This window comes from Lepisma saccharinum, chromosome 13 (genome assembly GCF_977018435.1).
Source record: "Lepisma saccharinum chromosome 13, izLepSacc3.1, whole genome shotgun sequence".
NCBI classification, from domain to species: domain Eukaryota; kingdom Metazoa; phylum Arthropoda; class Insecta; order Zygentoma; family Lepismatidae; genus Lepisma; species Lepisma saccharinum.
In genome coordinates, this window is record NC_139241.1 from 11,950,070 (window position 1) to 11,962,761 (window position 12,692).

The 12,692-nt window shown below is 37.8% G+C and overlaps 1 protein-coding gene across 1 annotated transcript in view; it reads left to right on the top strand.

The window, feature by feature from the left end:
- Dnali1 (Putative inner dynein arm light chain, axonemal Dnali1) overlaps nucleotides 1-12,692 on the top strand; it is a 31,062-nt gene that overhangs the window by 6,788 nt on the left and 11,582 nt on the right. Inside the window, exons 2-3 of the mRNA XM_083133869.1 lie at nucleotides 9-167; nucleotides 1,470-1,602. Of these exons, the coding sequence (XP_082989995.1) occupies nucleotides 9-167; nucleotides 1,470-1,602 (292 nt within the window). The remainder of the gene's footprint in view (nucleotides 1-8; nucleotides 168-1,469; nucleotides 1,603-12,692) is intronic.

Consider the following 12,692-nt stretch of genomic DNA (forward strand, 5'->3'; position numbering starts at 1 on the left):
CTTTTCAGAAATCTGCCTCACCAAGACCACTTGCTGCTGTTGCTCCTCCGACCATTAAGTCTAAACCAGCTACCATCGCTGATGACAAGAAGCAGACAGAAGAAATTCTGAATGCTATCATCCCGCCCAAACAATGGGAAGAAGGGAATCAGCTCTGGGAGCAGAAGGTAAGCATGCATTCATTGATTGATTGATTTAGTTTATTTTACTTTGCTTTTCTGCCACTTTTGGCTAATCGTGGTGATGAGAATGAGTGATGCACAGTTGAAATTGATGAAGGGATGCTCACAAAGAACATCCATGGCAAGGCAGGGATTCGAACATGGAAACTTTGGTGATGAGACCAAAGTCGACCACTTAACGTACTCTGCCACCAAGCAAGCTTGTAATAATGTATAATTGCTATAAATATTGATAAATCTCTTGATATACATGTGCATGCATACACTGAGCCTAGTTTGTAATAGTCCTTCATGCTATAAATTGTATTGTTTTGGGGAGCTGAGTAGTGGTGTATTCTGAAACTTTGACCTGGTTTACTGCAACTATTCTTATTGTATGTATTTATTATATATTAATTAGATCTAATAGAATAAAACACCAATTCAGGTATGCAAATAAAACATTATCTTACACAAGCAAGCATGTGAGGTACTGTATTTACACACAAGCATCAACTTGGCTACAATTTCTGTAAAAAATAGTTGTTATAAATACACTAAAAGAAAGATCGACCAAAGTGTCGAAAACCGAAATAACAATGAATGAGAGATTCTATACATACGTACATACATACATACATACATACATACTATAGTAGTGTATGTAATTTTCCCTAGCAGTTTTCAAAGATGCTCTTTGTTCTTTTGTCAAGGTTAAGTCTCACTTGGAGAAAGAAATTCCTGGCTATGTCCCAGATTAATGTTCAAAAGGGTGGTTCAACAAGTTTTAGTGTAGCCAATGATCCAGCAATATTAGATATTCAGGCAATCTCTAATCTCATCATGGCCCTTATCCGGGGAATAAAAAAAAAACTACTTCGTTATTTTAAAATTGATATTATGCAATTGTAAAATTTACGAAGATTAAATGAAATATCTATCGCCAACGTGAGCATGTCAGGTTACAGGATGCACGCTGGTTTGAGTCACCTGGGGGAAAGCGTAACAACTTTTCTCCTAAAATTTCAGCCACTGTATGGAACTGTGGCCACCCACCATCATGAGGAAATTTGAGAGCTACGAATGAGTGTCATAACCTAGTTCATGGAAACCTACAGCAATGACTGAGATCTCGTCGTGCTGACCATTCATAACTGGTTGAATGATCTCCCACATCAGCAGGTGGGAATAAGGCCGGCAGTCGGTAGGTTAAGTTTGGCCCTCAAGGGCTGTTGCACCACGAATTATTATTACATCATTATCAATGAAATAACTATTAAAGTTATATTTTATCATGCTTCCTTGTAGGTTTCATTGAATCCAGCAACACGATTAGATGTAATAAACTTGCAAGAACAATTAGATATAAAACTTCAGCAGAGACAGGCCAGGGAGACTGGACTGTGTCCAATACGTCGAGAATTATACACTCAGTGTTTTGGTAAGTTATCTTTAAATAATATTATAAGAGAAATTAGTATTAGTTGATTGATTGATTGGGTTTATATAATTAGTATTGATATAGACTTGTAACTTGCTGGAACAATGATTCCAGACTTGAAACTTTATGCCATCTCTTGGTCTTTTCTCAGGAACACATGAGGTCCTGGCAAAAGTTGTTGAAAATTGATTTACAATTGAATCCTTAACTGGAGCTACAAGATTTTTGTAACGTACTTGGAGCTCAATGGTCTTCGAGACACTGACTTATAATAACACTTCAGGAAGGAAAATATCAACCAATATTTGTTTTTTGCACATTATTATATTAAAAAAAGAACTTGGATCAAAATGCTTATATGTATTGACAACAAGAAAAATGAGGCAGTTATCACAAAGTAAGGTGTGGGTCCAGATTACGTGGATTAGAGATATTTCAGTTTACAGTAGAATGCTACCAACTTGTTTACAGTTCGTCAATACAGGGTAAGGAATTTATATGGGAGTCTCGAGAATGTAGCGATTTATGCAGCTGAATTTCGAAGGAACAACATTTTCGCAGGGGTCGTGGGTACCCAGGGCTCCAGTTAAGAATTAAAGTGGGATCAGAAACATTAAAATCAGAATGAAATGAAAATCTCCAAGTTTAATTGTGTTTGTGTGCAAATAATAGTATCTAAATATTTTAAAATTTACACTGATTTGTAATGTCCATTGTACCATTGTACCCATATTATGATTACTTACTTACTTCCATTGCACTTCAGCCCAAAATCGTGGACTTCTGCAGGATTTTTTGCAGTGAGGGGCAAGCATGGTAATTTTTTTCTAGGTGAGACAAACAAGACATATTCCTACTTCCCCTAATAGTGCTGCCCCTCAAGAAATACTTATTCAGATTGAAGCTATCATGTTCCTGCAACATCCTTCCAGTAATTAACATAAATGAAATGAAATATATGTGTAATATATAAATGTATGGTATGACATCCATTTTCCAGTTTTCTCAGGAAAACGTTCGGATGCCCATGCCCAGGATGGGCCTTGGCCTTCCTCAAGAGAGTCTACCATTCATCTCGTCTACCCATATTAAGATAAGGAGATACAATTTATTCCTTCTCTCTCTCAGTGTGTATGTGTGCTTGGAAATATTTTTATTTATTTAAAGTGGTGTCAAACCCAATAGATTTGCAAGTCTTGAGAAAGATACCCATTCAGCAATGGCTATTTTAAAAATTAAGTAATAATACATTTTCTATTGTTGCTGATATCAAGTCCCACCTGTCTTTGAAATTATGGAAAAAATTCATGTGTTGTTATTCAAAGAAAGAATCAAACAACTTTACATGATCTCAACTTTCAGCTTTTATTGCAGATACACTTCTTAATTGACATTAAACACATGCAGGGGTGGAAAGGGCATCCGGAAGGGGCAACGGGGGGCTGTGGCTCCCCCCTGGAAAATAAAAGTCGACCAAAAATTATATATTTCACACATATAATTTTATTTCAGCCACAATAATATGTGTTAATTATTGCACAAACATTGCAAATTCAAATTTAAGCAATGTTTTTTTGAGGGAACAACACTATTATTGGGGAAAATGTGCTCCCCTCTGAAAAAAAAATACCTTCCTTGCCCTCCCTGGAAAAACTCCTGTGGACGTCCATGCGTGGAAGATTTCTTTTAGTACCTCTGCTCTGGACCAATAAGATCTTTAGTTATGGCCACTGTCATGTGTGATGTTGAGGCATTATGAATTAAAAAGATGACTACACAGAAGGAACTGAACATTATCTTTATTTTATTGTTTATATTTTCAATATACAGGGTGTGGTCAAAAGCCTGGACCGGGCTAAATATCTCATACACCGGGTTTGTGTGTGATCGGATGTCAGTTGGTATCAATGTTAGTGGGAGGGGGAAACGTTATGACATGGTTATGGTGGTCGTCCGCCATCTTGGTGGCGGCCATCTTGGATTCAACTTTCTTATTTCAAATGGCAACCCAGTCAACAAGGTAATGTTGCCACAACGTTGTGGCAACGTTAGCCCCTAACATACCTAACGTTGTTACAACGTTGAATGTATGTTGATACAACGTTGTGAAAACGTTGTGTCAACGTTTCAGGGTCATTTTTTTCAACGTTGCTGCAACGTTGGTTGACAACGTTGTCACAACATATACTGAACATTATGTAGCAACGTTAGGTATGTCAGGGAGTTAACGTTGCCACAACTTTTTTGCAACATTACCTTGCTGCCTGTGTAATTTATGAATATAACAATGCATATTTAAAATATGGTTATTTCGTATGGTAAGCTATTAGCAATCTTGCCAAGCCATTTTTGTATATAATACATATGCGTAACAGGAAAAACTCATGTTTGTAATGTCACAGTTTCTCTTTACATATTATAAAAACTTTTCCTGCTCCACCAGAATAGGCAACTGTTAGTCTGGAGATGGTGATGAATTGACCAACCTCTAACTACACCTGGTAATCAGTTTCTTTTTGTAGTACTTACCTCCTGATTATATAGTCTGGAATAAAAATATTTATCATGGGAGTTTCACTTGTATTCAACACATTTCATTTTCTGATCTTCCTTACAACTTCAATATTCACACATATTTCGAAGGATAATAAAACACATTTTTTCACTAATTACAATCGAAAGTATCCTTATTTGTGTTACTAAAACTTATGTTTGTTTTGCATTTGAGTCGCACTGCCATCTAGTGTACGCTGTAGGAAATATAAGGTTTGGTGGTCAGTGCGCACACAAATTCAGATTAAACAAAACACTCCGATCTGACGCTTGTGGCGCTCATGGTGGTGATCATCCAAACTAAAGCGGATTCAGTGGAATGTTTTTTTGCAACGTTATCACAACGTTGTTCCCCTACATACAACATTCATCATAAATACAACGTTGTGGCAACGTTATCACAACGTTGTTCCCCTACATACAACATTCATCATAAATACAACATTCATACAACGTTGTGGCAACGTTAGTGTGTTGACTGGGAACATGGTCGTGTGACATATCAAAAAACATTAGCTTTCCAAGAGAAATCGAATGGCGAAGTTAGTTTTTCAGTAACATCAATGGTGTTGAAGTTATTCGCGAATTTATGGTATAATGTGTTAGATTTTGGTTATGTGCAATGTGGTTCTGGGGGCGGTTACGAATTGAAGGACAAGATAAAGAGAAGGTCAAAAAAACACCAATACGTACAAGAAACTCTGTAATCATAAGAGAGAAGCACCACATTAGGATATTACCAGTCACAGGACATGTTCCACATGTCCGCCGTTCTCTTGTATGCACATTCGTAAACGTGCAACCCAATTTTTGTGTACCTTACGAAGCACAGCAGGTGTTATTTCTTCACAGGCCTCAATTATTCTCATTTTTAGGTGGGCAACGTTGGTAATTTTGCATTGATACACAATAGCTTTAAGGTGCCCCCAAAGATAGAAATGTAAAGGTGTCAAGTCGGGAGACCATGCAGGCCAATCAACTGGTCCACGCCGACCTATCCAGCTACCGGGAAACTGTTCATTGAGCCACCTTACAACATCACGACCATAATGTGGAGGTGCGCCATCCTGTTGCCAATATGGAGGAAATGTCCCTTCTTCATTTAACAAAAGTGGCATAACAGTGCTTTCCAGCATATCTTCATACTTTGCAGCATCCAGGTTTCCATCGATGAAGATAGGTCCAATAAGTTTCTCACCCCATATACCACACCACACCATAACCTTACCACCACCTTGCATTTTGGTTACATCTATCCAATTGGGATTTGTGTCTGCCCAGTACCGAACATTTTGCTTGTTCACTTCGCCTGTGACGTAGAAATTTGCCTCATCACTGAAAACAATGTTATGAGGGAACAATGGGTCACGTGCAATCTGGGCTAACGCCCACTCACAAAACTCAATTCGTCTATCAGGGTCATCCTCTGACAATTTCTGTTTCAGCTGTAATTTGTAAGGGTGCCACTTTTCCCTTTTCAGGATTCTTTGAACACTTTTGACACTAACATTATGTTCACGTGATAGACGTCTCACACTCTTTGTCGGACTCTTCACCAATACTCCCAATATGGCTGCTGATGTGTCTGGATCAGTCGCAGTTCGTGGTCGTCCTGATCGAGGTAAATCGTCCACATTTCCCGTTGCATGAAATTTGCGGATTAGTTTTCGCACAGCACTGTCTGTCACGAGTTCGTGATTAGGATGCTGCTCATTGAAGTCAGCTCCTATTACTGCTGAACTGCGTCCTCCTGCGGAAAGGATGATTCCAATTCTCTTCTCACGAGTTAACATGTTATGGTCCTACCTGTGAAAAAAAAAATGAAACACAGTCAGTTTTTGTGTCATACAACGCTTCACATATCATACAAATGACATACAAAATCTAACACATTATACCATAAATTCGCGAATAACTTCAACACCGTTGATGTTACTGAAAAACTAACTTCGCCATTCGATTCCTCTTGAAAAGCTAATGTTTTTTGATATGTCACACGACCATGTTGCCATTTGAAATAAGAAAGTTGAATCCAAGATGGCCGCCACCAAGATGGCGGACGACCACCATAACCACATCATAACGTTTCCCCCTCCCACTAACATTGATACCAACTGAAATCCGATCTCACACAAACCCAGTTTATGAGATATTTAGCCCGGTCCAGACTTTTGACCACACCCTGCTGTTTGCTAGTTGATTCAATAGCATTGCTATTTTTCTAGGCCAAAAATTTGGGCTTTTATTTCTAGAGAAATGAGTGCACATACAAAACAAATCTATTTTCTGTTAAAATATTGCAAATATGTACATATTTCAGCATGTTGGTTTTACAACTCAGTCTATATTGAAAAAAAATCATAATACATAATGTAGGAATGCATAAATAATGCATTAATTTTTAACTTGAACAAACATCAATCATGAAGTTTTGCATGGTATAGTTTTTTTCTGTAATTTCTCCATGCACACTAAGGTTACCATTTTCCTCCTCATGATACACCCCAAGAATCATTAGGCCAACTAGAGTTCTTATTTTAGAAAGGGTGGGATGTATGTTGGTTGGCAAATAGAAGTTGCATGCCAAACCTTGAAGACAAAATTTTCACCTCACCAGGGTGAGATGGATTTTTGCAGTGGTCGGAAGTAGCACACTACTTGTAGCGATGCTACTGAGGCGAGCTACAAAATTTGTAGCTGTAACGGCCCTACATTTTGAAAATTGTAGCTGTAGTTGTAGCAAAGCTACAAAATTCCATTTCGCTACAACTACATTTCTTCTCAGCATTTTGAGCCTTTGAGGTAAATTTTGAACGTGGCAACATCGTCCAAAAAAAAAAAAAATATAATAACTCGCTTACTTTTGCAGGAGGTTCATAATGTCGAAGTCTATTACATGGAAACACAGATCACCTAGATTATAAATACAAGACATATTTTTAAAGTAAGTACCGTTTTGAAATTCTGCCGCTGCAGCGCTGCGGTCAGTGTCCTGTTTATGCGCACTGTGTACCTACATCTGTTGGCAAGCCACAGACGCCATTGCGGCAACAATCGATCGTGTATACATTTGCTTTTGCGTATTTAAAATGCCTCCACCGATTGAGAATCCCGCCGACTGTGAAATACGCGCTGTTATTCGTTTTCTTAGTGCTAAAGGCATGAAAGCAGTTGAAATTCACCGTCAGATTTGTGAAGTGTACGGACAAAACATTATGAGTGATGGAATGGTACGAAAATGGGTAAGAGCTTGCAAAGATGGCCAAAAGGATGTTCATGACGAGGAACGGAGTGGGCGACCCTCAGTGACCACTGTCGATTTGGTGCAGAAAGTCGACGAAAAAGTGAAAGAGAACAGACGCTTCACGATTTCTTCGTTATCAGAGGAGTTCCCTGAAGTTTCAAGAAGTGTTATCTACGAAATTGTTACTGAACGCTTAAACTATCGAAAATTGTGCTCACGACCGTGTTGCAGTGGCTGTCAACTCAGGCGGCAAACTTCTATGACGACGGAATACAAAAGCTTGTTGTTCGATATGATAAGTGCCTTAATATTGGTGGCAATTATGTGGAAAAGTAGATAAAAGTGTGGTCTTTCATGTAACAATAAAATTGTTACAAAAAGTTTACTTGTTTTTTGTTCATATCAAAACGGTACTTACTTAAAAAATACACCTCGTATATTGATATCGCAGATTATAGATATCCACGTAATTTATTTCACTAGTATCTGAATAATAATTCTAATATTCAGAAAACTAACTGACATATATAAATATATTCCGGCTAACAGCTATGTTTTGTTGTGCACATACAGTGCAAAAACGAGCTATCCATTTTCCACTACAATGACAAAGCAATAGTACTAGGAATCAATGGCTCAGTACGTTAACAGCATTGATCATTGTCAGTATGTAGGATCTCACTAGCAAGACATTATTGTTACAAGAACGATAGCCATGCACTTTCTGGAATTACAAATATTTTCATCATAATATTTTTTCACAAATTTTAAAATTACAACACGCTTAACACACTCAGGTTTACACATCACTTTCCTGGATATATTTTATGATACTGTACAAAGTACGTACAAGTTATTGACTTTCTTGCAGAAAATACAATTTTCTTTAGTTAATAGACAGTAAAGTTTCCAAATGTATGTATTTCCCTACTTTTATGTTGCTTTTCTGTTACTTTTGCTAATCGTGACAATGAGGATGAATTATTTATTTTGTATCTCTCTTATCTAAGAGTCACTTTCTGTCACTTTTGACTAATTGTGAGAGTTAGGAACAATGATGAATGATGATGAGCAGTATGGGGAATGGAGGGCAGAATGTTCTAATCCTCCCAACTAGGCGTCTGTCTTAGTTTTTGTTTGAAGTCCACTTTACACACAGATAAGCTAATTGAGACTGGATTCGAACCTCTATGTGCCTCCGCCAAGTATCGAACCTGGGGCCCTTTGGTTACAAGGTGAGAAAATTTCTACTGTGTCTTCATGGAAGCCAGTGGCGTAGCATGGACATTTCGGATGGGAACACCAAGTCCGAAGGAAGGGTCGGCCCTTTCGTGCTTAATAATTTACTTACGGTATTAGTCGCCACAGGTATTGTTTATTTGCCTGAAGTCAGCTGGGTTTTCAATAAAACATCATCCATGCATGTTTTAGCTAGAAAATTAGATGCCTCACTATGCCACAAATGTTTTGAACTCTGGTGTTTTATACCTTTTTTTATATCTTTCTGCATGACGCAAGTCATTAAAAACCTACCTGAATCACAAGCGCCTCTGCACAACAGTAGACGTCATTGTTGTGGATGATCCAACTACTGATTGATTTGGTTTATTTTACTTCGCTTTTCTATCACTTTTGGTTAATTGCGAATATGAATATGAGTGATGATATTGATGAAGGGACACTGACAAAGAACACCCGTGCTGACGCTGGGATTCGAACCAGGGACCTCTGTCGTCTTGGCGCACTGTGCAAAGCACTCTGACACGGAGGTGGGTGGATGATCCAAATATCGTACACTCTACTGACGTAACAGTGCCTGCCAATTAGGAATTCAGACCACTGTTTATTACATCTTGAGAATGCTGATAAACATTTTAAAATAATTTTGTCCAGAGACAATTAAGAGTTTTCAAATGAATGGTAAACATTTCCATTGACACAATATTAAGCAGTTAGATAATAACGAAAAAATAATAAAAAAAAAAAAAAAATAGTTTTGCGGGTTAAGTGGTAGAGCAGCCACAGGCTGAATTTCTACCACGAGGACTTCACCAACTTATTTGACAAAAACTGTGTTGATGTTTTAGTTTCTAATTGACATCGCTGTTCGTGCGATAAATTATACAATGCAGTGGTCATTAAGAAGCAGCATATTTGAGTTTGGTAAAGTTACGTCAGTCAATATTGCATATTGTAGCATCACATAGCACGAGTTGCATGAGCGCGAAGAACCAGGTAGGAATTCTACCGCTGTCGCTGTCGTCTGCTTCAGAAGGCAGGAAGGGTCACATGAACCAATCACAGTAGACCTCTGCTGTTCCGTACGCTGGCATATGAGAGAGCATTTATGCGCATGCTGTAGACATTGAAGCTTTCCCTCCAGAAACACAGCAAGGAATATAGTCTTTTACGCCGAACCTGCTCGGCGTCCGGCCAGGAAAGGCATTGAAAAAAGATGCTAGAACGAGTGTTGAGAGTGGAGCGTTGCAAGCGGATCGCGAAAAATAGCTATTATAATGCCATGAAGGTCAAACATATATGGAATTAGTCAAGTTTTACTTCCTATTCACAGCATTTACGCATTTTTGAAATTTTAAATCTGGGAACGCCGGGCGTACGGGCATACTATAACGCTACGCCACTGATGGAAGCATTCCCAACAGGAAAACTTACGTAAAGTATCACTCCATCCGTTTCTCATTTATACCATAGAAGCATGTTCCAACTATCTCCAAGGTTCGAGAAAACACCTCCCCTTCCATTCCAAACTAACATTCCATTTAAGGACTAAAAAGAAGAAGTTGACAAATATCACATGTTTATCTTATTCACCTTTTGCACAACATGTGGGCAGCAGGAATATTTAAATATCGTTTAATATTTAAATGATAATTACAATGCATTGGTCACCCTTCAGTTCTACTCCTTTTCCCATTATTTCATTATTTAATTCTGCACAGATGGTACAACTGCTCCACACGTAGGCATACTTTCAGTAGGTATAGTAAAATGGACTCTCGAAGAGCAGATAACAAAACAGCCATGGACCAGCGGTGTATCTACATGGTAGATTGTGATTTGAGTGCCTACTGGCCTCGTGCCTCACAACTTTGGATGTCTCGTTTTTTACCTTAAATTGAACGGACAGAGACTGAGAATTCACAGGGGCTATGTTCCTATGATGATGTTTTTAAAATTGTTGCACATAAACTTTTAGTGGAAATGTGAGTTATACTGCCTTCATATCAGTCTATTAAAGAAAATGAAATATTTATTCTCAAGAAAAATAAATAATCATACAAAATTTTATTTGTGTGGTTGTAATCGTTATGAGAATTACGATAATAAATAACAGATTATATTTTCGAGTAAGTGCAACTATCATACTAGGGGTTTGTTTTGCATATCTACATGGTTGTTTTAAGTTTCTTATGCAGAAGTAGCGAAAAAGTAGCAAGGTAGTGAACAGGAGTAGCGTAGCATGCTACTTTTTGGTAAATGTAGCTGTAGCGAAGCTACATTTTGGAAGAGTAGCTGTAGCTGTAGCATGCTACTTTTTGGTAAATGTAGTTGTAGCGAAGCTACATTTTGGAAGAGTAGCTGTAGCTGTAGGGAAGCTTTCTGATCACTGGATTTTTGGCAACTCCTACTGTCCATGCTGCCCCCCCCCCCCTGCTCCCAACTTTCTACCCTGGTCCCCCCTTTCCACCTTCCTTAATAACATGACCATGTTATATATTTACTGTTTTAATTATGAAAAATAATAGCCTTATTTTTCAAATACTTTAAGTGTTACTGCTTTACAACACTTTTATTATAGGGTTTATTTAATACCTTCATAATGACATCAAAATAACAGTAATCTCTTAGTTTAAATTGCTATATGATTTTGTAATTATTATGTTATACAGCAGCTGTTTGGGACCCCCTCAGGATGAACCCCAGGTGCTTGCCCAGGTCATTTGGCCCTTAAGCCACCCATGTCCTCCTGTTAGGACCACATTCCAGAGTGTACTGTAAATTCTAGAGTGTAAAATAAATTACACGTGACAATGTTTCTTTCTGAATATTTCAACCACAGCATACTGATAATATTTTGTTAATAAAAGCAGAAGCCATCCATAACTTGAAGTTATTCGCCAGTCTTTTGTCATCCGCCATCGATGAAGGATATTTGAATTGTGTTGTGAATTGCTTGTGGTTTGTCTGCTTATCTGAAGCAGAACAGGAACATTTATTTATTTATTTATTTATTTATTTATTTATTTATTGATAGAGCTCAACAGGCCGAGCCCAATTATGGTGCTCTAATTACATAATATTATTACAATAAATTCAGCGTTCCAGTAATACTATTTTTAAAATTGTATAAACTCATTGCAAAAATATCGATTGTGTTATTTACACATGAAATTGTGTTGAAAGAGTTGTACGCTCTCCACACCGGAGAGGCAGATAGAATTGATGTTTTCGCTCTCTGGCAATGGAAGATTTTGTGCTTGGGACGAGTTTTGGAAATGGGAACATTAAATGATACGGCTGATAATAAGTTGGAATCGTCTATTATACCGTTAATTACTTTATACAGAAAGAGCAGGTCATTTACTTGTCGTCGGAGTGCTAGTTTGTTGAAGTTGGTCTCTGAGACTAGATTATCGTATGAATCGAATGCTGGATATTCTCCACAGGCTTTGAATTTGAGATATCTAAGAAACTTGGACTGAATACGTTCTAGTCTATGAATTAAATTTATTTGAGTGGGATTCCAGATTACTGACGCATATTCTAGTTTTGACCGTACGAGGGAATAGTAAAGTATTTTCACTGGTTCTATTTTCGAGAAGTCGTGGCTTGATCGGATTATAAAACCTAAGTTTCTGAAAGCGTCGTTAGTAACAGTTTCAATATGCTTATTAAATTTGAGCTTGGTGTCGAAGGTCACTCCGAGATCTTTAATTTCATTTTTGCGCGTGATTTGTACATTTTTAATACGGTATGGAAACACACAAGATGCTTTGCGTTTTGTGTAAGTGACTACGCTGCATTTTGTTGGGTTAAGATCCAACTTGTTACTTTCACACCAAGAGATCACTCTGTCTACATCTTCCTGCAGTTTTAAACAGTCTTCAGAGGTAGTTATTTCGTAGAAAAGCTTAAGATCGTCGGCGAAAAGCAACTTTTGAGAATTTTGTATGCAATTGGGTAAGTCGTTGATAAGTAATAAAAACAAAAGTGGTCCAAGATTGGACCCTTGGGGAACACCAGAATGTGGTGTGAAGGGGCGACTTTTGAT